This window comes from Antechinus flavipes, chromosome 4 (assembly GCF_016432865.1).
Source record: "Antechinus flavipes isolate AdamAnt ecotype Samford, QLD, Australia chromosome 4, AdamAnt_v2, whole genome shotgun sequence".
NCBI lineage: Eukaryota > Metazoa > Chordata > Mammalia > Dasyuromorphia > Dasyuridae > Antechinus > Antechinus flavipes.
The window spans coordinates 460,536,876-460,564,673 of record NC_067401.1 but is presented as its reverse complement, the minus strand read 5'-3'; the positions used below and the strand labels follow the sequence as shown (position 1 = coordinate 460,564,673).

General features: G+C 47.5%; 1 protein-coding gene across 3 annotated transcripts in view; it reads left to right on the top strand.

Annotated features, from left to right (window-relative positions):
* Positions 1-24,620, top strand: part of PDE4B (phosphodiesterase 4B) — a 628,586-nt gene extending 603,966 nt beyond the window's left edge. For 2 of the 3 annotated variants that reach the window (XM_051999487.1, XM_051999489.1), the window contains 9 exons: positions 4,966-5,059; positions 10,608-10,789; positions 12,344-12,442; positions 12,592-12,756; positions 14,983-15,082; positions 17,105-17,259; positions 17,379-17,501; positions 18,420-18,602; positions 22,469-24,620. In XM_051999487.1, the coding sequence (XP_051855447.1) occupies positions 4,966-5,059; positions 10,608-10,789; positions 12,344-12,442; positions 12,592-12,756; positions 14,983-15,082; positions 17,105-17,259; positions 17,379-17,501; positions 18,420-18,602; positions 22,469-22,834 (1,467 nt within the window). In that variant the 3' untranslated portion in view covers positions 22,835-24,620. Of the gene's footprint in view, positions 1-3,824; positions 4,345-4,965; positions 5,060-10,607; positions 10,790-12,343; positions 12,443-12,591; positions 12,757-14,982; positions 15,083-17,104; positions 17,260-17,378; positions 17,502-18,419; positions 18,603-22,468 lie in introns of those variants that run through there. The other variant, XM_051999490.1, reaches the window with a different exon arrangement.
* The last annotated feature ends 3,178 nt before the right edge of the window (positions 24,621-27,798 follow it).

The window sequence follows — 27,798 nt, the reverse complement described above, 5'->3', positions numbered from 1 at the left end:
AACCTGCGTTTGCTTGTGTTGAGAGCGGCCCCCAATGGGGATCTTTTGGTTCAGGGCAGCATTCTCCTAGATTTCTCCCAGAGGAAAGGACAAGCAGAAAACAGAAAAGAAACCTCCAATTGCATAAATATAACATGATGGTGAAAGCAGTTCTCCTGATGGGGCAGGGGAAAAAGAGAAATCATCCTTGCAATTAAAAGTGGGGAGAATTTCTTGGTATTGCCCAGATTTCAATCCTTGCCTCGGTGTCTCGGACTGGTTATCCAAGGTGCATGGGGAGGAGCAAAGGCTGGCATGAGGCTCTCTGAAATGTATGTTTCTTCACTGAGCCATCCTCTGCCAACATTCCCGATTTCAGTCATTGTAGTTATTTCTCAGTAATGGGGGGACTTTTTTTTTCTCTATGTAATAATTTCCAGGGAAGTCCCTTGTTCCTCTCTTTGTCTCAGTTTCTTCAACCATAAAGTGGGGATAATAATTGCTTCTCAGGGCTCTTAGGAGGATCAAATGAGATAACTGCAATAAGCACTTAGCACAACGCCTAGCACATAGTAGGTGCTTTTCAAATGCATCTAGAGACAAGGGATAAGTGGCCAAGTGTCAGAGCCAGAATTTGAATCTTGGTCTCTCTTGATTCTGAGTTCAGGACCTTTTCTACTTGGAACTCTAGTTTAAAAAAAAATGGAGAGCTCAGCAGCTTTATCTTAGAATCCAGGGGGATTTAGGCAACAAAGTGGGGCGGTGAGTAAAAGTGGCAGGTTGAGGCAGAAAGATACAAAGTAACTTAGTAGTTTTGTAACTTTGGCCAAAGTCACGATACCTCTTTCTGCCTCATTTGCTTCATTTAAAATGGAGACAGATCTCATGGTGTTGTAAAGTGCTATGAATATTTGTATCATTAGATATTGATTTATTCCAGGCCCCTCATTTTGTGGCCCACCAGCAGCCGAGCCGGGACTGGAAGATGGGGCTCCTGAGTTCCATTGGAGCGAAAATAATAATTTCATTAGCTCGAATTCCATCGAGCAGCTCGAGGTTGAAATCCTAACTAGGCCACATCCACCAAGCCATCTCCCTAGCCTTAAGCTCCCCGCCAATGTCTTATCATATACACTGCCACTAATTGAAGTAATTGGACTCGTGACACCCTGGACTGCTCCTCGAGGGCAACGGCTGGGGCCGTCTCCCTTGGAACCTTGCCCCGGTTCCCGAGCAAGTGGGGATCTCGTAAATGCTTTCTGAGGAGAATAATGATGGTCTCACCCAGCTCAGCGATGCCCTCCCCACAAATGCAACATGGGTTTTTGAAAGGGAAGCAGACGTTTGTTGCTAAGCAACATGTAGAGGCCTGGGTCTCTTTCTCACACTAGGTGGAGGGGCAACAGCTGTTCTCAACTTCACTGAAGGACCAGTTGCTTCTAAAGTGCTTTAGCCAGAATATATTTCCTGATGATGTCCCTCCGGCCTGGATGATGAGCTTGTGGGGAGATCTGAGAGAGGAGAAAGAGAAGGCCATTTTTTTTGTCTGTTTCTCTCTCTTTGTGGGTCCATTCTTGTTTCCTACCAGTGCCTTCCCTACAATTGGGGTGGACATTGGTGGGAAAGTAGCTATTTGGCTCCGATGCCAGATTTAAAGGTTTTTTTTGTTTTGAACTAATAGGTCTTCTGGTTGGCCTAGTGAAGGAAAACACATTGGTAGGGGCTTATTGTGAGCTGTGGTTGAGATGGATGCTAAATCTCAGAGGGCGGCAAACCTAGCAGAGATCTCTGGAGGGGCCCATCCTTCTTTGGTTTTCCTGGTGAGAAAAGAGGTGGCGAGACAGTTTCATTTCACCAGAGAATGAGAGAGGACAAGGGTTCTTCAACACCTGTGCTTATTTTCTTCCCTCCAAAATCTAGAACGGCCTCCCTGATTGGGCCACAGACCTTAAGCAGGATATATAATTAATGGAAAGAGCCTTCTTGGGATGCTGTTTGATAATGGGGCTCAGATCCTCCTGTCTCTGCCGCCGTTTCCTTTTCCAGAAATGAAAGGTTGATCTACCAGGTCTGACTGGATCATGACTGATGTTCAAGAACCATTCTTCAGGTGGTGGCGGGAGGCAGACCGCATGGCGGCAGCCTCCTCCCCCACCCCCACGCCTCCCTGTTCTCCTGCTCTCCCACTTGATCTGTTCTGACAAGGCCTTTTAAATGCCGGAGCTTATCCTGTATCAGCTGAGAAACACATGACTCCAGATGGGGGAGAGGTGGCCACAATCTTTCCTGGCCCTTAATTCTGGAGTTTTTCAATGGGGGCCAACCCCATGCCCCCCGCTGCCTCTGGCTGTGCCCCGGTCATGTGCATCACTTACATCACCCATCTTTCCCAGAGCTGGAGTCACTTCAAAAGAAAGTTTGTCTGTTCTCAAGGCCTTCCTATGACCTCCCAGAGAAGCTGGCCTGGGAGAGAAGGCCTCGGAGCTGGAGTTGGAGTGAGCTTTGGTGGTCTTTCATCTGTAACAGGAGAGCGCCAGGCTACCTGAAGGTCCCTTTTAAACCTCAAAGTTAATCAAGATGTCCCCAGAACTCCAAGCCCCGCAAATGGAGAAATGACCAAACGGCCCCCACCCCTGTTGTGCTTCCATCATTGCTAGGTGCCTGGTCTTAGAAACTGCTCTCGGAGCTCCCAGGAAGAGGGGCACAAATGTGGCTCCATTGACTCGTATTTTATTTATTTGGAAGAGTGTTTATGGCTTGTCTTGGATGTTTTGTGAAACTCCATATTTGCCTAACGCCTAGCTGTTAAGCAAAAGAGAAGTGAGACTTTCGGGGCCTGGGGCCCTTTGGGGCCTGGGTCCAGCTGACAGAGAAACCTGTTTCCTGCCTTCACCCAAAAGGACCGGAGCTCTGGGAGGGGGTGATGGGGCACAGCCTGGTGTCTGTAGTTCGGGTCACTGCTGGCCCAGGATGCAGAGGAGAAGAAAGGGGTCAGTCAGCCTTAGAGATGGCCAGCTGCCATGGACTCTGCTGCCTGGGCCTTTCCCTGACTCCCTAACCAGGAGGCCGGGTCTAGCTACTCTTGGCTACATGGAGGGAGAGAGGAGATTAGATTAAAAGTAGGGAGGTGAATTGTCCAGAATAAGGGAGGAGAGGAAGGATTCTCTTCAGTTCTTCCCTGGGTCCTTAAGACACAAAGCTAAAATGCTCCCAACCTAGAATCGTTCCCCATCACAGGTGGCTCCTCACTGAGATTGACAGCCGGCAGTCCATGGCCGAGAAGGGCTTCCTCCCGCCCCCAGGCCTGGGAGCTTGAAAGGGGCTAATCCATGGCGTAGCCTCCCCGCGCTGCCCATTAACCACGGCTGAGTTAATGACATCTGCACATGCGGGGCTTGCAAAGAGGGAATCGGCCCGGAGAGCCCCCCTCCCCCAGCCGCTCCCTTTCTTTCTTTTTGTCTCTCGGTCCGAGCTGCCAGTTTGGGCAGACAGGAAAACGCAGGCGGGGGGTTTTGCCCTGGGTGCTCGGGGCCGGTTTGTTTGAAATAACGCTCATCTTGGGAGCACTTCCCCAGGAAAGATTTACGGCCGTGACCGTTGGAAAGCGAGAAAATCCGCCCCGGAGGGAGCCAGAAAATCAGTCCCCAAAGGAGCCAGAAAATCAGCCCCAAAAGGAGCCAGAGAATCCGCTCAGAGAGGGAGCCAGAAAATCCGCCCCGAAAGGGAGCGATCGGGCCGCCGGGGGGGTCTGGAAGCTGCGCCTTTGTCTGCAGGGCGCTCCCGCCGGCTTCTTTGCGCCGTCGGGGAAAGGGTTAACGCACACCTAGTGAAGTTGGGGGAGGGTGCCCACTTCAGGATTCCTTAAGTATCTCGAGGGCTCCCTCCATCTTTCTCACGGCTTTTTAGAAAGATGGCCGTGTTTCCCAGGTTGGCAACCCCCGCGAAAAAGCAGCCTCCCTCCTCCCCTGCCTCTCTCTGCTGAGCAGCATTAAGGCGGACTGGAAAGCCTCGGGAGCCCAACGGCACCAGACCATTCACAGGCGCTGCCAGCCGGCGGCCGGATCCACTGGGGCAGGCTCTCTCCGGCGAGCCCGATCCCATTATCCTCGCTGCCGCTCCTCGCCAGAGATGGACCGCGGCGCGGGGCTTTGTTCGGGAGCGGAGGCTGCCCCCGATCGGGGGATCTCCCGGCTCTAGGAGACCCGCCGTCCTCCGGTTCCGCCGGGGTTCCCCGCGTCCTGCCGAGTTGCCATCTCTGGGCACCGGGTGTTCTGTGCCAGGAATTGTCGCCGGTCGCGCTGCGCGGAGCTTTCCAAAATGCCCGAGGCAAACTATTTATTGTCCGTGTCTTGGGGTTACATCAAGGTGGGTCCTTCTCCTTAAAGATCCTTTGGAAGCGCTGGGAGAGGGCGAGGGGCCGATTTCTGGCCGCGCGTTTTAGGGGAAGAAAGACTCAGGGACTATTGGCCGAGAACTGGGACCGAGCACCGGCGGACTCTGAGACTGCCGCCTGTCCTCTTACTTTCCTGGCTGGGCTTCGGGTTTCTGGCTTTTGAAAAGCGGCGGATGACTTCTTTTCTCCAACTTTGTGCACATTTCCTTTGGCTAGGTGGCTCATTGCCCCCAAATATGCATTGCAGATAATTGTTTAAAACAAAAACCTACCAAGGGAAAGCAATATCCTGTGTGTTCTTAGCCAAATTCTCCCCAACGTGGAAAAAAGATCTTTTTTTTTAATTGTGTAAAAAGGATTGAGATATTAATGAGAATAAGAGGAACCCGAGTTTCCAGGAAAATGGCATTGGAATCGCAGCTAATTAAAGGGTATTTTGTATTTTAGGGAAATGAAGCCGGGTGAAATCTGTGCTGTCCTCCAAGTTCCCCAAGCTGTCTCTCCAGTGGGAAAGTTAGCCACAATTGCCCTGGAAATCGTTTCTCATTTCTTGTGTTTAAAAAATCATTGCTTTTTCTTTCTTTCCTCAACAGTTCAAGAGAATGTTGAATCGGGAGCTGACCCACCTCTCGGAGATGAGCCGGTCTGGGAACCAGGTGTCCGAGTATATTTCAAACACTTTCCTAGGTAAGCTATTTGCTGTGAACTTTTCAAGTCTTTAAAAAAAAAAAATCACTTTTTCTTTTCTCTTAACAATAAGACATTGGTCCCTGGGGCCATGCCTGGGAGGGAGGGGTCAGGGCTGGTACTCTCCTTTGTATGCCCCCGCCCACCAGGTGAAACCAGTCTGAAAGGGAAAAGCTGGAGGGATGATGTCACGTTAGTATCCTGGATGTTCAAGGAAGAAGGGAGGGGGCAGTTCTATCAGCTTTGTCCTAAGGACCGGGCAAGTCCAGCTGTTGGGGAGTCATTTCTAATTCCAGCTGGCTTCCTTCCCTGCTTCTTGTGGTTCCCCTTTCCTCGTCCTTGGTGCTGAAGGAGTCCGGCCCCTCTCTGCCCTCCCCCAAAGCAAAAAAGCCCAATTAACCACATCCTAGGGATCTCCTGGGCTCATTCATCCGCCCTAAGATGCTCTCAGGAACTGGGTTTTGGAAAGGACTTTCCTTTTTAGAAGGCTGGCATGGGAAGTAGCAGGGGACTCCAGTGACTCCGTGGCCAGCTGGATTTCCCCCTAAATTCCAAGTTTTCTGAGTTTCCTCCACCTCCAATGCAGAGAAATATTTCAACAAAAGAACTTGCATTTGGGGGCGAGTGGGAGGGAGAGGAGATAGGAACAGCATCAATCAATGGGGCCAGCCAGCATATAGCCCGGCGCTGCTGCCTCTCAGCTGGCTCCTCTCACTGCTGAGAGCATGTGTCAGGAGCTGACCCCCCCTCCCCCAGGATTGCCCAGGAGCAGGAGCCGGACCCAAGGGCTTCCCTGCAACCCCCACCCAAGGCTTTTCGTGTGACCCCCCCCACCCAAGATCTTCCATGTGACCCCCACCCAAGGCTTTCTGTTTGACCCCCACCCAAGGCCTTCCATGTGACCTCCACCCAAGGCTTTCTGTGTGACCCCCACCCAAGGCCTTCCATGTGACCCCCTACTGGTCCCTGGGCCGTGATTCGGGCGCCCATGGGGCACACAAGTTGTGGGGAGCGTGAATCTGTCAAGAGGCCACTTTGGAGCCGAGTTCCTCTGGCCTTCTGTTACATCCTCGGGTGTGTCCCCCAAAGGGCTTGGCTGTGATCTCACAGGCAGATTTCTGCTGGCTCGTGTCTCCCTCAGCCACTCCACGTGCCAGTGGGCCCCCACGCTTGCAGACCTGGGCTTGGCACAGCAGTCCCTCGTTAAGGCTACGGGGAGAGGAGAAAATGGGGAAGAAAAAAGGGGAGGGAGAGGAAGAGAGGAGAGAAAGAGAGACACAGAGACAGACAGAGAGAGACAGAGACAGAGAGAGGAAGAAGGGAGAGAGAGAGAGAGGGAGAAAAGGAGAGAGAAAGAGAGGGAGAGAGGGAGGGAGGGAAGGAAAGGGAGAGTGACAGGGGAGAGGGAGGAGGATCCCACAGTTTCTCCATCAATAGGAAAGGCCACGCTTCCTCAGCTCCCAGAGAATCCATCCGCGGCCGCTCCTGCTGCCCGGGTCCAGGCAGGCATTGCCCTGCAGCAGAGGGGGACCGGGCAGATTGACAAATGCTTTTTCCAGAGGATTTTGGAAGGTGCAGCTTGGTTGCTTCTCAGAGTCTCAGTCAGAAATCCCAGAAGGCTTTGTCTGAGAACAAAGGAAAAGGAAAGGGGGCCTTGTCCTTCTGTCCCCGGCTCCTCTTCCTCACCCCTGCTCTGACCTTTGAAGGAAGGCATCTTCCACCTAAGGACCCTTTTCTTTCCACAACTTCAGCCCTCTGTCCTCTTCATGAATTCCGTCAGCCTTCCCTCTCCCTCCCAGAACCCCCTTAGTCAGGGGCCAGTGACAATGTGGTCATCACGACCACTCCCTAACCCTCTCCAGCTTGCTCAGGAGAGATCTCAGAGGATAACAGGTACCTGGGCAGTGAGCTCCAGCTTGCCAAGGCTGAGGGCTGGCCCGGAGCCTGGCCCGGGACACACACAGACGCTCCCCATCCCTGCCCCACACATGCCCATAGGAGAAGTGTGTGTGAGTGTGTATGTGTGAGTGAGTGTGTGTGTATGTGAGTGTGAGTGTGTGAATGAGTGTGTGTGAGAGTGTGTGTGAATGAGTGTGTGTGTGAGAGAGTGTGTGTGAGTGTATGTGTGAGTGTGTGTGAGGGTGAGAGTATATGTGCATGTGTGTGTGAGTGTGTGTGAGTATGTGTGCATGTGTGTGTGTGTGTGTGAGTATGTGTGCATTTGTGTGTGTCAGTGTGTATGAGTGTGAGTGTGTGTGTGTGAGTGTGTGAGTATGTGTGCATTTGTGTGTGTCAGAGTGTATGTATGTGAGTGTGTGAGTGAGTGTGTGTGAGTGTGAGAGTGTGTGAGAGTGTATGTACATGTGTGTGTGAGTGTGTATGTGTGTGAATGTGTGTATGAATGTGTGTGTATGTGTGTGAATGTGTGTGTGTGTGAGTGTGAGAGTGTGTGAGAGTGTGTGTGTGTGTATGTACATGTATGTGTGAGTGTGTATGTGTGTGAATGTGTGTGTGTATGTGTGAGAGTGTGTGTGAGTGTGTGTGTGAGTGTGTGAGTATATGTGCATGTGTATGTGAGTGTGTGAGTATGTGTGCATTTGTGTGTGTCAGAGTGTATGTGTGTGAGTGTATTGTGAGTGTGTGTGAGTGTGAGACTGTGTGAGAGTGTGTGTGTGTGTATGTACATGTATGTGTGAGTGTGTATGTGTGTGAATGTGTGTATGAATGTGTGTGTGTGTGTGTGTGTGTGTGTGTGTGTGTTGAACAGACCTCCCAGTGCTGTGTAAATGGAGCTGTTATGACACCAGCTTCCACTCCACAAGCGACCTAAGTGCAAATGAGAAAACCTCTCCCAAGCAAGAAGTGCTATGCAATGCCAGCTATTGTTGCTGTTAATCACGTTGGCTCCCCGTGGGTGGTGGTGAGGCTCCCGGGGAACCGCGGTGGCTAACGTGTTCCTCCAGGTCTCCCCTGTTAGAGAGAGGCTCGTTCTGGAAACAATCCTGTGTTCCAGCGCGCCTTGTCCTTCTCCCAGTGGATGGCAGGGTCCCCGAGGGCAGGGCCCGGGCCATGGCTCAGCACTTGGCGTGATCAGTGTTAGGGGATCACTTAAGTTCAGCCAAAGATTCCAAAGGCTGCCGGTTGGGAAAATAACCCCAGAGACTGGGCTGAATGAGTGGGCTCCCGGTAGTGAGAGGCCTTCAGTGCTTCGGGCTTCATTGGGAGCCAGTTTTCTCTTAGTTGCTTGGTTTTTCATCTGTCTCAGAGCTGCTGACAAAGGGAGCATTTCTGCACATTCCCATTCCAGCAATGAAGATTCTTCTGCTGGGTTCACTCTTCAAATGAGATAACAGGGTGCAGAGCCCATAGGCAAGTCCCCAGTCGGGGGGTTCGGAGCTGGGAGTCGAGAGGGGACGTTTTGATAACCACATTTCAGAGGAGTCAGTTTCCTCTGTGATGCTCTAGATTTTGTTTTGTGAACTTAAAAGCATGATTTTGATAAGGGGTCCGTCGGCTTTGGAGGCTGTCGGCCATCCAGACTCAGAACTTTTGATCTAGTCCTGGGTTCAGACAAAGCCTTGGACTCACCAAGGGTCACAAAGCCAGGGTCAGAAGGAGTATTGCCAGTCCAGCCCTCGTTCATCCCCCTAAGTCAGGGTTTTCTATTTTATTTAGATTTGAGTTTTGTGCGCGCGCGCGCGCGCACACACACACACACACACACACACACACACCCCGCTGATGGGAGGAAATTCAGAATAGGGAAACCCATCAGTTGTCCCATTGACCACACAAGAGAAACACCCATTAGTGTCAAATTGGCGCTCTCGCGGCTGAAGAATGGCTCTCTCCTTTATTGTGATGTTCCAGGCACAGCGGTAGGGTAGCTCAATTACCCGCAATTGTAGGAATCTTTAATTAAGCCCAGGAAGAAGCTGCCGGTGCCGGGGTCCCCCTGGAGACACACATATCTACACAAGCACAGGATGGCCTAAGATGCTCTAACCAGCTCGTGAAAAATGGTGGTCGTGAAACACAGAAGCCATAGTCCCCCCCATTAGTGCAGCCATCATTTTTTTATGCAGTAAAGGGAAAAGGGAAAACAAAAAACCAATTGCTAAAATGGAGGAAGGACACTGGATTTGAAAGATGGGACCTAGAGGGGACACATTCATATATAAGATCTGGAAAAATTCACTTAGTTGCATTTCTTTCATCCTTCATAAGGGGATTAAAGTTGATCATTTTTAAGGTTCTGAGGAGCTTTAGATCTGACTTCAAAATGTATTTTTTTACTTGGATTGGATTTTAGGACCAGGTCCCTCCCTCATATTAATTGAATTCGAGATTAAGCATGTATCAAGTACCTGTCATGCCTCAGATACTGTGCGCATTTAGGGTTCCTGAGAACAAACCAAATCGTACCCGCCCTCCAATGGCTTTTATTTTATCAGATAAACAATATGCACATTGTATATTTTAATGATTTTGAATCATACCGAGGATGGTGTTCTATAGAATACAATCTTGGATGTGTATAACATGCATGCACAAATGTATCTTACAACATTGGTTATTTATATTACATGCAATGCACTACTACATGTCATATACTATTGTATTGTGTATATTGTTACATTCAATCTATGTATATTCTTATATGTAATACTGTTTTATGTGTAATATATAATTATTATATGTAAAGATATATCTATTATCAAAGTGATGGAATCATATAATTAACCAGTTGTGTTTCCAAACTTACCATGACCAAGCCACAAAAAATAGAGACCAAAAAAAAATCTTGTAAAATCAGTGAATGCCAAAGTTGAAAGGGGTAGATGAGACTATGTCACTTCTTCTAGACGGCTCATTTTATGATGAGGAAGCCGACGCTAAGAAAAGTAAAATTACTTGTCCAAGGTCATGAGAGATAGCAAGCATTTAATGAGGTTCTTAGAGCTCATCGAGTCCATTCATCCCATTTGACAGGGAAAGTGAACCCCAGATTGGTTAAGTGACTGGTACGAAGTCACACAGATAGTCCACGTCATTCATCTATTTCTTTAATCCGTGTTTGTTGGGTTTTATTGGAAAGATTTGCCTTCTCCTATTTTCCTTTATCTTAATTTCATCCATGGATTCTTCTAGATATTAATGCAAACTCTAGATGTGAATGGGAGCTCTAAATAAGAATGGAACTTCTAGATGTGAATGGAATCTGATGGATTTTATACCTTTCCTCATTCTCCTAATATGCAAGTTGTCCATTAAAAACAATTTTCCACTTAAAACGCAGTTTCATGCAGTGGAATCGCTTCAGAAACACCTGCTGTACATAGTGAGCAAGCCCTTCCTTAGGAACCAAAGGGAGATCATTTGTTAACTCTTCCAAAAGTCTCCACTTGTTGCCACCGTGCAGTCCCTCCTCACTTTGCCTCAGCGTGGAAATAGCACAGGGACTAGGCTTGCCCGGAGCCCCCTTCCTTCTGCCCTGCCCTGCGCCGATGGTGGGCTGAGAATGTGCCTCCCCTTCTCTCCTTTGCAGACAAGCAGAATGAGGTGGAGATCCCGTCTCCCACTCAGAAAGACCGGGAGAAGAAGAAGAAAGAGCAGCAGGTCATGACCCAGATCAGTGGGGTGAAAAAGCTGATGCACAGCTCCAGTCTGAACAATACCAGCATCTCGCGCTTCGGGGTCAAGACGGAGAAGGAAGATCACCTGGCAAAAGTATGTGCGAGCCAGGGCGTGGGCTGTCTGGGCTTTGCAGAGTCTAGAGAGAGCTCTAGATGTGAATGGAAGCTCTAAATATGAATGGAACTTCTAGATATGAATGGAAGCTCTAGATGTGAATGGAAGCTTGAGATGATAGGAATGGAAGCTCTAGATATGAATGGAAGCTCTGAATATGAAAGCAAGCAGGATCTAGATGTGAGTGAAACTTCTAGATGTTAATGCAAGCTCTAGATATGAATGGAAGTTCATCATAGGGAACCATCTTGAGTAAAGGGAGAGATGCTGCAGATTGTACTGGGGCCAAAGTATTGGCTTGGGAGTCAAAGAAACAGGGTTTTTAAAGTTCTACCTCAGGTGACTTTAAAAATCAGAGTCAATGTGGGAATTTTATTTGCTTGACTATGAATATTTGTTATAAAGTGTCTATTTTTTTCCTTTTTTTTTTCCTTGGGGGGAGGTGGGATTGAAAAGGAGAAAAATTTTTTTTTATTAATTGAAAACATTAACTTAAATTAATCGAATATAATCACCTATAGTTAGCTAAACTTTATCTAATGACTTGGAGTAGGGGTGAAACCAATGCAGTCTTCCCCCAAACTAAGAAAAGTGAGCTCATTTTCTCCTACTTAAAAACTACATGACCTTAGTTAATCAATTCATTCTTCTGGGCCTCCATTTGCCCATATGTCAAATGGGAGGATTCCTAGCACTTAGACCTGTAAGGAACTTTAGTGGTCCTTTAATTCAGTACTCTTCCTGAAAAGTAAGGGGAAAGGGGGGGACGACAATAACCTTCCCAAAATTCCATAATAGTTAAGAACAAAACTAGGATTTGAACCCAGGACTTTTGATTGTCGGTCAGAATTATGGTTGTCTCCCATAATGCCTTCTGATGCTAAGATTCTAGTCCCCAAAATGAAACTGAATCAGGGGTGTCCTGGGTAACATTCTGAAGCTCAGATCTCAGAACCAAAATTCCTCCCAGTTCTTCTCATCAGACCCAGTGACTCTCATCTGCAAGACATAGTCATTGTACGTCACGATATGTACGTCACCATCTGAAGATGAGGGATTGAGGCTGACTTCATATGCTGACAGCCGGTGGATCCATCTTTGCTGCTTTTAGCTGCTCTCCTCAAATGTCAGGGGAAGCTCCCCAAGCCTATTTCTAAGGCTGCTGTTACAGTCTTGTAGTAACAGGCTCTTAAGTCAAAGGGCCTGGGTTCAAATCCACATTTCATAATTCCTACTCGTGCAATCCAACTAAAATAAATAGGGTCAAAGAAACCGATGGAGAGTTGGAGTGGGGAGAAGAGAAATAGAAGAAAGCTAAAGTCATGGGAGGTCAAGAAAATAAAAATAAATAGACACAGATTTCCTTAGAGGGAAGGACTCACAAAACCGTGCGAAAATAAGATTTGAAGGAAATTTCATTGCTGACAATGACATTTCACGGTTACAGTTCACGGTTACAAAACATTTAACAGTTTTTTGTTGTTGTTTAATGAAAGAAAAAATTCTCATTAATGGCTTTATCATTGATTTTAGGAGCTGGAAGACCTGAACAAATGGGGTCTCAACATCTTCAAGGTAGCTGGATATTCTCACAACAGGCCCTTGACGTGTATCATGTATGCCATATTCCAGGTGAATAAACAGGGGGGCTATAGGAGAATCTGTTGCATGGTTTTGTTTTTTTCCCCCATCCCAATAACTTTTCCAGTCTCCTACTCTATTTGTAGGTAAGCATTCACCATCATTCATTTACTTGTGTTTTTATCCATTTTCTTGAACAGGAAAGAGACCTTCTAAAGACGTTCAAAATCTCTTCTGACACCTTTGTAACCTACATGATGACTTTAGAAGACCATTACCATTCTGATGTGGCTTATCATAACAGCCTCCATGCTGCCGACGTGGCCCAGTCAACCCACGTTCTTCTTTCCACGCCAGCCTTAGATGTGAGTTTCTTGTGCTTTCCCCTCTCCCTTAGAAAGAGGCTCTGCAGAATTTAACTACATTGCCCATGGGTTCCTCAATCTGTCAATGCTAGAAGCTCATTAGCAATCGTACCTTCAGTCAGTTCCTAAGGTATCATCTTTGACTATGTTATTTTTAAAATAACGGCGCCCCGTACAATTGTCATAGGTCACACTTCAGCTTCTCTTCTCGCAGAATAAACGTTATTTAATGAATCACACGTGAGGTATAGAAAGATTTTGATTGGAAACTGACATCTAAGATTTAGTGTGGAAAGAACCATAATGGCCATTTTGCCGATGAGAAAACTCAGGCTCAGAGGAGTTACAGGAATATTCCAAAGAGCTACAGAGTCAGGATTTGAAGGATCTTTTTGATTTTCTGTGCTGATTCTCAGCTCCATCACTCCACAAAGCTCATGAAACTTCTTAAAAGTGCATTCAAAGACCTGGACTCTAGCCCCAGTTCTATCTGTACTTAGTACAAAAATCTCCCTTCAAACCTCAGTTTCCCAATTTCTAGAAGAATGAAATCAGATCAAATGGTCCCTGAAGCCTCTTCATGTTCTCACACTGGTGGACTCTATTATTCAGCCCGCCCACCATGAGGTTAAATAAATGACCTTGGTGGGTGAGACAGCACCTGTCTATCCATGTTCCTGATGGTAAGGCACTTACCTTCTAGCTGAAAAAAGAGATCAGGTGTCTGCAAAACCGTTAAAGAACAAAAAAGGCTAATCATGAGGGAAGGAAGAAGTCGGAGAAAGGGGAGAGCAGTGGGGCTTCTTAGGAAGAGGTACAATGCCCCCTTAGAGGCCGCCAGATTCCCAGATCTAACAATCGTGGAGTTTCAGCATCTTGAAAGAAATCTCCATTTCCCCATATCCTCTCAGTGACTCAGTTGCTGAGAAACCTTCCTGGAACCTTAGGTTTCACCCTCAGTATCCAATTAATCTGGAATGAGTGAGTAAAGGAATAAGTGCCTCTGTGGGACACGCTCTGAGCTTTAACACAGAAAAAGGCTTTCTCTCTGTTGGGACTAGAATCTGGCCCCTTCCCCAACCAGAAACTCTCGGAGGGCCCGGGGTGCCCCTTGCAGCGTCCTGCTTTGCTCGTGGGCCTGTCGGAGCACGTACCGCACCGGCCACACGCCATGTATCCAAGAATCTGGAGTCAATAGTTTACAGAAATCATCCCGGCAGTGTGGCAATAGCTGCCAAGCCCCAGCCTGTAGGCTGGAGTGGGGAAACACTCTGGCTTCAGGCCCTCTTGGGTCAGGGAGGGAAAGCGTCTTCTGCTAATAGACACTTGAGGTACTTTGGGTTGAAGGGGATGGTTTTTGTTCAGGCTTCTTGTTTAAAAAAAGCCATTCCCTCTCTAAGGATGAATAAATTATACTGACATATATTCAATCTCCCCGTGATAATTCTCTGCCCGTGAGGCAGAATTCTCTATTCTCTTCATTTTACAAATGGAGAAACTGAGGCATTTGGGGCTATGAGTCAGAGCTAAGGACTGCAGTAGGGAAGCCCTGGGAGATATTTATCCCCTGTCTGGTCCTGGGCAACCTCTCAGCTGAACTTCAGTTGTTTGGAGGTTTTTTCCCTAACTCTAAATCTGTGATTTAAAATGGACAGAAGAACAAGGAAGAAGAATAAGTGAGGCTCAGTTAAGTACAGGCTGCCCCTAAGAGGTTCTAGCTATCTCTCTAGAACAGGCAGAAAAAGGGTCTGAGCTCAAAGCTTTTTTCCACCATTTTTTTTTTTTTTACCATTTACTGTGCGACTCTTGGACAAAGAACCCTACCTCTCGTTTTCTCATCTGTAGAACTGAACTTCTAGATCTGTTTTCCTGCCACTTAGCTCATAATTGCCTCATCTGTAAAATGGGGGTAGAAGGGATAAGATCTCTTCCAGCCCCAGATCTATAATCCCAAGCAGATTAGGGAGGGAATCCCTGGATAAGTACAAGCTGAACTGGATGGATGAGGAAATTTTCCAGCCTCGAGTTTCTGGAATTCTGTGCTTTGTTTATGATGACCCAGAGTCAATTTCAGCGTTGGGATTTAAAATCCAGCTCTGTCCTGGTGTTAGGTCCGAGATTTCCCATTGGATCACGCTGCCTCTCTAATTAAAACAGGCTTTCTATGTTTTTCCCTTCTTGGGTCAAAGAGTTCTGGGATGAAACCTTCTTTCTTTTGCTCCCTAGGCCGTCTTCACAGATTTGGAAATCCTGGCTGCCATCTTTGCCGCTGCGATCCACGATGTTGACCACCCAGGGGTCTCCAATCAGTTCCTCATCAACACAAGTGAGTTCACCTCTTGGACTGTGATTCGAGACAATTCCATGACTAATAGCATTTTCCCCAGTCCATTGTTTTCATTTGAGATAGAGACAAGTATAAATAATGAGGTAATTCTTCCATTGTCCCGGGCACCGGTCAAGCTCTTCCCTGGATGTTGCGTCCAGCTCTGGCTCTACGGTTTTACAAGCGGCAGGATGAGCTTGGAGAAGGTTCAGGTGGAAAATAAGACTAAGGAGGAAAAAAGAAAGGAAACGTGATGATTCAGGAGGGGAGAAGGGAAGACCAAGGATTCATTTGATAACAGTCTGCAGGAGTGGGAGCTCTTACAAAGAGACTTTCTGACTCAGGCTTGTTTATCTCTCCTGGGGACTAGACAGTGTTTGAGAGCTGAAAAAAATTTCCTGAACTTCCAGTAAAGCAAAAGAATCAGTTGCTGATAAAAGTCATTACTAAGAATCACAGAGATTCTGTATCGATGATCTGGGAAGGTCTGAAGCCAGGGAAATGACTGCAGTGACCTTGGTATGCCCTTCCAGTGGCTGATTCTGTAGCACAGCCCAGTTCTGCTTGTGTTTTCCCTTGTCTGTGTTAAATCGTAGACTTAGAGCTAGGAAAAAACCTTTAAACAACTGAAGTTCCGATGAGAGATTGCCAGTATCTCCCAGGGCTTCCCCACTGCGGGCCCTTAGTTCTGACTCCTACGGGCAACAGTTTCTCATCTTCAATATGGCAATAAGGCTCCATTTTCACTATGTCCACTCTCTGCCTTTCATGTGTCTTAGCGACTCAACTTTAGATTGGGTTTCTCAAGAAAAATCATTAGCTGAAAACAAACAAACAAACAAATAAAATAAAAGGAAAGAAAAAAAAGAAGGAAAAAAGTAATTATCTGACCGTGGAGACGATTAGCGTCGTGCTGATTACAGTTTAATAGAGACATTATTTCATCCCTTCCGTGTTTCATATCCCTAGTTGTAATCGAGAGAGAGTTCAGGTCTCTGGTTCTTGTAAGGCCCTCCCTCTGCGTGGGAACTTACCTTTGGACGCTACCTGTTGGGGCTGGTTAGAACAAGCTGCAATCCTCCAACGGGCCCTGTGGCTAATTTACCAGAGAAAACATTTTTTTCCCACATCGGGCGTCTGCTCAGCCAGCCACATGACATGTTATTCAGTTCAGCGCCTACTGTGTGCTAAGCATGGTGGATATAAAAGAAACAGAACCTGCCTTCCAGGGAGTTTATTTTATGAACTCTGTGATTTCGGGGAAATCGCTTGACCTCTTTGAAATAATTTGCTCACGAAGCTAATAGTGCTATTGTGGCTAAATTGCTTTGTAAATTCTCAGATACAATCATTCATTCAGTCAACAAGCACATATTAATCACCTACTGTATTCTAAGTACTAGTATACAAAGAATTTTTTAAGAAATTAATAGTCGAATGTAAGTAGATGGTAAGATTATAGTATTTGAAGATAATCAGAAGGGAGAAGACTTTTCTAGATACTTATTGAATTAATGAATCAAATGAGTGAGATAGGAAGATCTGAGTTCAGATTCTACCTCAGACATGTACTAGCCATTTGACCCTGGATAAATCATTTATACTATTTCTCAGCCTGTTTCCACATCCATAAGAAGGAAGGACAACATGTCTACCTCCCAAAGTTGTTTGAAAGGGCAAATGAAATAATGCATGTGAAGTGCTTTGCGGGTCAGACTTTCAAACACTCCATTATATCTTTTCGTGGCTCATTGTATCTTGGATTTAGAGCTGAAAGGTCCGAGTGTCCCTAGCACCTAAACAATGGCGGATAAGCCAGAGGAAATATTGGTAGTTTTTGTGGCCTGAAGGATCATGGGTTAGACTGGACTATTGCTAAGGTCCCTTCTCCTTCTCAAATTCTGGGATTCTGGGATTATTACTTATGAAGGAGAAGACTTGACACTTTTAGTGCAGATTATTGCTTTTGTATTTTCTTTGTTTTTTTAATGGGAAATCACTTTTTCCCTTCGATCCTTCTAGATTCCGAACTCGCTCTGATGTATAACGATGAGTCCGTTTTGGAAAACCACCACCTGGCTGTGGGTTTCAAGCTGCTCCAGGAAGAGCACTGTGACATTTTCCAGAACCTGACCAAGAAGCAGCGCCAGACCCTCAGGAAGATGGTGATCGACATGGTGAGGACCCCTCGCCTTGGCCACCTGCCCTGCTGCCCTCGGGAGCGGGAAGGTCCGGGGGCTCGGGGGAGCGCCGATTGGGTCCACCCAGATGTTTACTTCTCCCTTTTGGGCCACAGGTTTTGGCAACGGACATGTCCAAGCATATGGGCCTATTGGCAGACCTGAAAACGATGGTGGAAACTAAAAAAGTGACCAGCTCTGGCGTCCTCCTTCTGGACAACTACACGGATCGGATCCAGGTACGATCTGGGCTAAATGCTTCTGGATGATACGGCACCGAAAAACCCACTTGGGGAGGGGACGTAGGATTTCGGAAGTGGAAGCACCTGTAGCCCTCCTTTCATTGAGGAAACCCACAGACCCTTTCCAATGGTCACACAGGCAGAGAAGGGATAGAAGGAAGAAGAGGAGAGATTGGAATAAGAAGCACTAACATTACACACAGGTTGCACTTTTATATATACAAGAGGGATAGAAAGTTGGCCTGAAATTTTCACCAGAAAGAGCTGGATTCAAGTCCTGCTTTTGACATATCATAACTTGGTGACTCTGGGCCTAAAACTTCAACTTGTAGGCAGCTAAGAAATCACCTTTTATCAGTAGAAGGACTCATCTTGAGATGCCTGTTTTAGTAACATACAAGTAAACCTATAACTGGTCTTAGCTCTATTTCTTCTATTTCAAAGAGCCTCCTTCTTTATATATATATATATATATACATATATATATTAAAACATATATTAAAACCTAGATCCATAGCCTGTGAGTGTCTGCCAGTCGCAGAAAGCTCTAGTAAATATAAACCCTATGACATTTGTCGAGTCAGTTTGGGTCACCCCAAAGGTGAGCGGCTTTTTCATTCTGTAGAATGTGGGGGGAAGGATCGCCATCTGCCCTTAAGAGCGTATCTGTGCCTAAGAGAGAAGGGGCTCACATCCTCTAAGATTCCAGCACCTGTTACTCGGGACCCCAAACCAAGCTTCAGCCTTAACCAGCAGCCAGAGGGCCTGAGCCATGTCTGGTGGAAACATCCCTCAGTCATCCCCAGATATTCTTGGGGTCTGTAAGCAGACCGAGTGCTCCAGCGGGGGCCCGGGGAGGGCAGAGCGAGATTGTTCTTTTATATTGAAGGTTTTTTCTGAATTTGATCACTTTAGGTCCTCCGCAACATGGTACATTGTGCCGACCTGAGCAACCCCACCAAGTCTTTGGAATTATACCGGCAATGGACAGACCGCATCATGGAGGAATTCTTCCAACAGGGAGACAAGGAGCGAGAGAGGGGGATGGAGATCAGCCCCATGTGTGACAAACACACGGCCTCGGTGGAAAAATCCCAGGTACTGACGGGGGCTCGATAAGATTTTATTTGTGAGTTTTAATAGTTTTCCTTGGAGCTTGAGACCTTTTAATCATTCCTTCCCTTTCCCTTTTCTAAACAATAATTCCTATAGAAGTCACTTACCTTCTCATTTCCATCAGGATGATGACTCACTGGACAGCTCCATTTCCCTTATTCTTTTAATGGGCGGGGATAATTAAGCAGTCAAAGGAAATCATCAAAGTCAGGTTCCCTGAATCCCCTTGCTGTTTGTCATCCTAAAATTCCATTTGGTTTAACTGATTGTAGTGTCTCCTGGCTGTGTCTTTTGCCATTTTCTTTACTCATAGAATTATGGAATATAGACTTAGAACTGAAAGGGACCATATAGGTTATTAGCACAATTCCTTCCTTTTACAGATGAGGAAACTGAGGCACCAAAGGGCTAATAGACTTGTTCGTGATTACCCAGACTTCCTGCCTCAAAGTTCAGCACTCTCTCAACTACCTCACCTAGCTGTCTGTCTCCTCGCTCTGAGCTCCTCTTTCCTTCAGTTTATTTTTTATGCCTCCCTCACCCACAGAATCCAATCCTCCCCCTGCCCAGAATAGCCCCGGAACCCTTATTCCAGGCTCAGATGCTCGGTCCCCGCATCCTGCAGAACCAATCTCACTTTCTGTCTTTTGTGAGCAGACCAACATTTCCCAGCAGCCTCGGCATCTAGACACATGCTACTGATCGCCTGCCACGGGTCAAACATTCCAATGCCAGGGGCAGCCACGAAGCCAGTCAGAAGCCCTTGGGCCAGCTGAGAACACAGCAGAATTTTTGCAGGATGACAAATGGTCAGAGGCAGCTGGCCCTTTTGGGAAATAAGTCCAAGAGTTAGTGAACATCTGCACTGGAAAAAATGACTGGATTTCTCTGGTGTTGATTTCTATCCACTTTAGGAAACATTTGGCTAGCCCCAAATTAAAATCTGCTGTAAGATTTTGGACTAACTCTAACTATCCTATAACTATAACTAACATAAGCAACTATGACCTCGTGGCATTTTTAAGTCAATTAATGTATGGAAATTATAAGTGATATATATTCATACACTTATATTTATGGAGATACATGTATATGTGTATATTTCACATATATGACACACACGTGTCCGTATATATGCATATGTGATAAGCAAGGCTGTTAATAACTCCCTTGATACTCAAAGACCCTCTCATCTCCTCAGTGATGGAAGAATTATGATCTCCACTGGCTAGAAGAGGGTCTATTCCAGTGAAAGAAAAGATCTTTAAAATACTGGACTGTGGAAGGGCAGATGGCACAGGATATGGAAGGAGGATGTTGAAATGAGGAAGGTCATCCTTCATATCCCGTCCCTGTGGCTCTGTGTCCGGGGGTTAGTTATTAGAATTCTTCCCATCCTCCAGCTTCCCCCACCCAACCAGAGAACTAGGTATCACCCTCAATGACAGAGGATGTTGCTGATCTGTATTGGTGAACAAAGTTTCCACACTGAAACTTAATAAGGATGAAAAAAATCATAGATTTAGACCCTTCCCCCCCAAAAAAGGAAGCTGTAAGTAATGAAGAATTGAAATCCCATTATGAAAAATAGTATCATGTGTTGAGATAATGGGTTTGTGTTTTGGGATTTTTACACATTCTCAAAACAGTCCTCTGTAAGGATTATTAATTAGCAAGGACTATTAATCCCTATTTGATGGATCAAGAAGGCCACGTGCTTAAATTGGCTTCCCAGAGTCATTCCTCTAGTCAGGGCTGGATCTGTGGCTGGGTCTCTTGGGCAGACACTTGTATTTGTTAACAGAGACTGCAGCTCCAGCGCTAGTCCCCAAACCCGACTCCCCCCACAAGCTCCCCTTCCTCAGGCTCGTTATCCCTCATATCACCATCCCCGAAAGTGATAGTGCTGGGGGCCTTCCTGAAGAAGGACTTAGGCTGTTTTCAGTCCCATCTGACCCACCCTGATCCAATTTGAAGTTTTCTCAGCAAGATCCTGGAGTGATTGGCCATTTCCTTCTCTGGCTAATTTGACAGATGAGGAAACTGAGGCAGACAGGGTGATTTCCCTACGGTCACACAGCTAGTAAGTGTCTGGAGTCAGATCTGAACTCATGAAGAGAACACTTTCTGATTCCAAGTCCAGGGTTCTATCTGGCTGCCCCCAAATTAAACAGGACCCAGGCAGAAAAATAAAGGGGAGCGACTCTTGAGAGTTCTCTAGGTTTTCCTGAAATCATTTGGGATCCTGGAAAACCCCCCACGGATGTCATTTTTAAAATTCTGTAAGCATATCCCCCAAAAGTAATGTCAGAGGCAAGTGTGTGAGAGAGGAGAAAGGGAGAGGGAGAAGGAGAAGGGGGCGGGCTGGGCCTGGGTGACTTATCTGCCATCAGCCTTCCTTAACCACTGACACTGGGACAGCCCAGGGCAGCCGGCACCGGGGGCGGGCTCTCCGGGGGCAGCTGGTCCCTTCTCGTGCCAAGGGGTCCCATACGGCCCCGCTCTCATTCCCTGGAAAACCTTGAGTCAGACTGACTGAATGTGTCGACAGTTGGCCAGAAGTGCATGAGAGCCGGGCCTCCCCCACGGCCCCGGTGGAAATGTTGTCTCACAGGAGAACGTCCCAGCCCCTCCTCTCCCCAGCCCCGTTACAGGGGAATTCCATTCCCTCCCTCCTTTCCCCGGCCTATTCTTTCACTCTCCCAGAGCTTCCTGTTTGTCAGACACGCCAGGGTCAGGCCCGGGCCACGGCTAGCCCAGGGAGGATACGGGCGTCCAGGCTGTGGCCGCGCATTTCTCCGCAGGAGCCCCCACCAAAGGAACCGCCGCATTGTTCGGCGTTTTCCCTTCTTTCTCCCGGTGGAAATGCGTGTGTGCTGCTAAAGCCAAAACAATGACACACGTGTCCACAGAGGCAAGATTTGTTTGCGTTGTGGCTGGACGTGTTCTTGCCAAGCCCTAGGCAAAGGCCACAGAATCCGAGAAAGTCGGGAGGATTCTGGGGCCTCCCCAGTGGGTCAGAAAATCCCCGGTGGGTAAGTGCCAGGACGGCCTGGCTTGGGAATGGATTAGTGTAGACTCGCGGTACAGCATGATGGACGGAGACAGAATCAGAGAGCGGGGATTCGAATCCACTTACTAATTCTGTCAAGTTAGGGATGGAACGGCTGTTCCAGGCTGCCCATCCTTGCTCTCTGGCTCTGTCCCCTGACCTGCCCATCCTTGCCCTCTGACTCTGTTTCTCAGACCTGCCCATCCTTGTGCTCCGGCACTTGTCCCCTGACCTGCCCATCCTTGCCCTCTGGCTCTGTTTCTCTGACCTGCCCATCCTTGCACTCCGGCACAGTTCCCCAAACCTGACTCCCCCTCAAGCTCTCCTCCCTCAGGCTCATTATCCCTAATACCACCATCCCCAAAAGTGACAGTGCTGGGGGCTTTCCTGAAGAAGGACTTATGCTGTCTGACCCACCATGATCCGATTTGGAGTTTTCTCAGCCAGATAGCAATGCCCAGGTTGATGATTCCTGAAACCCAGATCTGGCCAGCTCGTGGGCTGGACCCCCTTCCCGGGACACCCTGTCCTAGCTGCCTTCAGACTCAGCCCCTCTGTCTCCTCCTCCATGGGGTCCTTTCTGGTTTCCAGACTACCCCTGCCCTCCTTGGAATTACTGACCTTTCCTTGAAAGGGCCATTTCATCCTTGTCTTTGTGGCTCCCAAGGCTAGCCCGGTGCTTGGACCACAGTGGTACTCGATAAATGCGCATCAGCTGGGAGTCCCCTTAAAGCTTTAGAGAAGGAATAAGGTTGCTTTTCCATCAGCACAAACGTCCAACCTTTTCTCCCCCCAGGTGGGCTTCATCGACTACATCGTCCACCCCCTGTGGGAGACCTGGGCCGACCTGGTGCAGCCCGACGCCCAGGACATCCTGGACACCTTGGAAGACAACCGGAACTGGTACCAGAGCATGATCCCGCAGAGCCCCTCGCCGCCCCTCGAGGAGCAGAACAGAGACTGCCAGGGGCTGATGGAGAAGTTCCAGTTCGAACTGACCTTGGAAGAGGAGGACTCGGAGGCTCCGGACAAGGAAGGGGAGGGCGGCGGCTACTTCGGGAGCACAAAGACTCTGTGTGTGATCGACCCCGAGCGCCGGGCGTCTCCGGAGGAGGCGGACGCGGAGACGGAGGCGGGGGACGCGTCCCCCGTGGACACATAATGCCCGCAGCCGGCGCTCTCGCTGGGGCGAGACGAACGTTCAGTCCTTCATGAGCATGCCGGCGGTCCGGGAGGGCCAGCCTGGGCTCCGGGTCCGAGGCCTGCTTCCGACAAAGGCCAAATGACCTTTGCGGCGAGTTCCTTGAGATTGGAGCCAGAGGGAGAGAGTGTGAGGGAATGGCTGGCTGCTCGGGAACCTCGTGAGATGGCTTGGGTTGGCTTCTCGGGAAGCAGAGACTCTGGTTCTCTCGGGAACGGGCCGGGACCGCCGCCGGTGGTCCGGGACGCCCGCGACGACGCTCAGAGAACTTTTTGTTTTTCCTGCACTCGACTTCGGAAACCTGTCCCGTTCGCGGGCCAGGCCTGACTGACCAAGAGCGCTTTGTGACCCTGCCCCTCTGTCCTGTCTGCAGACCCGTGTGCCTTTTTTGTACAACGTTTTCACGTCTTTGAAATGCCTGTTGAATACCTAGAGTTTAGTAGCAACTTCTGCGCAGAACCAAGTGTTTTGAGGATTTCTGTACTTTTTCGAGTCTTTCTGAAAAGGAAAACCCACCTTCCTTCTTGCACAGGCAATATCTTTCACCTTCTTGTCGTTTCTTTTACAAACGAGAGAGGAAGGATATTGTTCTTCCCCACCTCCTCTTGCCCCGGGCACCCCTACTTTCTGCTTGCCTGCTTGCCTTCCACTGAGCTTGCCCACAGAACAAACCTCACAAGCTGGGAGTTGGGCGGGTGGGGAAGGGCTCCCTGTTCTCCTGCAGGACCGCGGAGGTCCGGGCTCCATTTGGCGTGAGAAGGCCCCGTTGGCCACGGCCCCTTGCCCACGAAAGCTGCACGCTCTCCCTTCCGTTCTCCCCGCGCCCCTTCTCGTCCATGGTTAGTTCGCTCCGCCATCTTTCTCTCGCACTGTCCTGGGCTCTAACACCCTCATTACTGTTTATAACAGTGTATTTATTACTTAATGTATATAGTGTAATGTTTTGTAAGTTATTAATTTATATAACTTAACATTGCCCGCCAATGGCGGGGTTCAAGAAATTTGTGTAGAAAGCTCTACCTAAGAGCGGCACCTTTGTCACCTTTTCTATGGCATTCTGGAGAACCTGAACATAGCTCAAGAGAGACCTACGGACCCCCGGCCCCCTCCCTGCCGCCCCCAGCTGACTTCTTCTAGAGAGATTTCCCCCACGTGGGGTCAGTCACAGCTGACGGCCAAACCCCTTTCAAACCCTGGTGCCAGAATGGAGCTCCGGCCGCCGTCGGAGCGCGAGATCGGGGGGCACGGGGGCGTCGCCCACTAACCAGGTTCCTAGGCCGCGGCTTCCGTCCCAAAGCAACACTATGTACGTCCACCGGGGGGTCCCCCCACAACATCCAAACTACTGAGATGCTCGAGGAAGCCCCGGCGAGGCCCGGAGAGGAGGCGCCCAACCAGCTGCCTCGCTGCAATGTGAATTTCGATAGCAGAATGTGAACGGATGCCCCGATCGGGCCAATGTGAAGCTTCTCCGGACGAGCCGCGGGAGGCGCGTCCATCCCGCCCGGGCCCGTCTCTGCCCGTGAGCCCGCGGCCAGTCCCGGGACCGCATCCTAGGACGCTCCTGCACGGCCCGGGGGTCTGCGTGTCTGTCCCGCACTGCGTTGTTCCAGGTGGACGTTTTATTGTTTTCCAAAGTTTCTCACAATGTATGTTATGGTATTATTATAATTATTATTATATATTGTGTTCAGATGCATTCTCGAGAGATTTTTATATGAAGTAAATAAATGAAAGCATGACCCAATAGGCCTGGACACTGATTTTTGGGGGGACAGTTGTGGAGGCGAAGAGGGAAAGCCCAGTCCGTCCCTAACACGCCCTTCCTCGGCAACTGTGGCTACCGGGTGCCGCTCTTGGCAGCGGAGCACGAAGACAAACGGGATTCTTACGCTCGCCTCCCTCTTAAGACCAAGCTTCCTCCGCTGGAGACAAAGATAAATTTCAGGGGAATTTGTGAATTTGAGGGCAAAATGTGAATTTTTGCTATAACTAGCCTCTCGCTGAAATTTAGTGGGTAGAAAGCCATTATTCTAAGAAGGGATCTATAGCTTTCACCGGACGGTCCAGGACACAAAAGCTTCCAAATTCTCATTCTGAGAGTGAGCCGACAGATGAGGCAATCCAGGAAAAGGGACCAAACTGCTGCTCCTTGGCCCAGAGGACAGAGCTAGGGATGACGGGTGGAAGCCGTAGGCTGCGAGGCCGTGACTAATAATTCCCAAAGTTGAACTGTTTGTTCCCCTTTGGAGAGAGTTGGTTCCCTCCCCTTTGGAGGTCTTTAAACAAAGGTTGATGGCCGCCATTCGATGAGATAAGATTTGCCTTGTTATGTAGATACAGCATTAGATAGTATGTAGAAAATAGAATGCAAGGTATCCCCAAAGTCCTAGTGCTGTTTTAAGCTTTAATATTTTAAAGCTGCAGTAGGACTTAGAAGTGTATGTGAGAGAATGTGTGTGTGTGTGTGTGTGTGTATGTGTGTGACTGTGTATACATATATATGAATATATTTATATAGTATATATTTATAATATATATTAAATGCATATATGTTTATATATTATTATATACACATACACATACACACATATAATATAGTAGAATATATTTACAATATATAATACATTGCGATGCACTTAAAGTCAATATAGAGTGCATTGTATGATAGATGAAATATAATAACACGAAAGCACTTTAAAACCATATATGTGTGTATATACATATATAGTGCATACACATAATTACAGATAAAGCTAATTTTTTAAATCCTCATAACAACTCCAAGTCAGGTCATACAATCATAAATCATTGAAATAATGAGCCAAAGATCATATATTAGGACTTGGAGGAGGCTGTGAAATGGAAACTGGAATTAAAGCCAAGGGCAAGTAATTCAACCTTTATGGGCCTTAGTTTCCTTCTCTGAAAACAAAGACTTACTGAAGGTCTTTTGACACTGCACCATGTTTTTCCTATGAAAATTTTTAGACTTTCATGGCTGACAAGAAAAAGTTTTTCTTAAGCAAATTGTTTAGTATATTGGTCCCTCCAAGAAAGTACCTTCTAATCAAAAAGCATTTATTAAGTACCTACTATGTGCATGCATCAATTATGCTAAGTCCTGGGGGTATAAAGGCAAAAAGAGGTCCCTGACTCTCACATTCTAATGGGATACAAACACAAAAGCAACTGGCAATCTCTAGCCTCAAAGGTTTACACTCTAAAGGTGAGAGAAATAAGGGAGTAGTGGTGAAAGTGGGGAAGCAGAAACTCTGAGCATCGTCTTCCCCTCCCAGATTGATGATACTTTTATTTTTTTTTGATTGAACTCGGCCATTTCTGGCCTCAACTCTTTTTTTTTTTTTTTTTGATAGTAGTTTTTAATTTTCAAAATACATGCAAAGATAGTTTTCAATATTCTTTCTTTCAAAACTTTGTGCTCCAAATTGTTCTCCCTTCCTTTCCCCCACCCCCTCCCCTAGACAGCAAGTAATCCAATATATGTTAAACATGTATAATTCTTCTATACATATTTCCACAATTATTATGCTGCACAAGAAAAATCAGATCAAAAAGGGAAAAATGTGAATTAAAACATAAAGCAAGCAAACAACAACAACAAAAAAGGTAAAAATGCTGTGTTGTGATTCACCCTCAGTTCCCACGGTCCTCCCTCTGGGTGCAGATGCTCTCTTCATCACAAAACCACTGGAACTGGTCTGAATCATGTCACTGTTGATAAGAGACACGTCTGTCAGAACTGATCATCGCATAATCTTGTTGTAGCCGTGTATGATGATCTCCTGGTTCTATTCACTCCTCTTAGCATCCGTTTTTGCAGGATCTCCAGGCCTTTATTAAATCATCCTGCTGGTCATTTCTCACAGAACAATAACATCCCATAGCATTCATATATCCTCACTTATTCAGCCATTCCCCAGCTGGTGGGAATCGGCCTAGTTCCCAGTTCCTTGTCTGGTCTCAATTCTTACCTAACCCTTAGTCATTGAATGGGTGTTGCCTCAGACAAATTAAGACTAGAAAGGTCAAGGTCATCTACTGCCTTCTGGGCCATTGCCAGTCACCTTGACTTTGTCCTGACACCAGACTCTGATGACTGGAGGAGAAAGTAATGCTGATGACTGCACAAGTCTGCCCCACTTCATTCAAATCACAGGCAGGTAAGTCCAGACCTTCCCCGGTGATGTCATCCATCCTCTGAAAATGAAGGACTTAGCTACAACAAGGAGTATTTCCCCTCTTAGAACCGTTGCCGCGTTGATTGGGCTCCTGTTCCCAGAACTAGAGAGAGGAAAGGGATTATGGGAGGGGACGGGCTTACATGTCAGCTGGATTAATGGCTGGTGTGTCTGGGTTAAAAAATATGGCTTGGATTCCAGAGTCCACTAGAGGTAGTGGGCAGTGGGTTGGTGCTGGTGGACTTATCTGTCAGGCTAGAAGGGCCCCAGGGCTGTGGTTCCAAAACTGATGTGTGTTGAGACCCTCTAGTCTGAGGGAGGAAGAGGGTGGATGGCAGGAAAAATGGCTGGAGCAGACACTCAGAGGGAATGCAAAATCTAATATGGGATCATGGGATCACAGATTCTCAGAGCAGGAAGAACCATGTGGTTCAACCTTTCTCTGAAGAAAAAAAAACTGTTGCATAAAAAAATTATAGATTTGGAACTGAAAGAGACCATTGGGGTCATCAAGTTTCCTGCCCCCCCCCATGTTACAGGGGAAGAAATTGAGTCCCAGAGAGTCTAAATGATTTGTTCAGGGCCATCCAACCCATGGTTTGAACTCAAAAATTTCCTGACTTCTAAAAACTGATGCAAAACAAAGTCATCAGAACAAGACAAAAGGAAGGGAAAGGAGGAGAAAGGGAAGGAAAATAAGACAGGGGAGAGCTGTAGACCTAG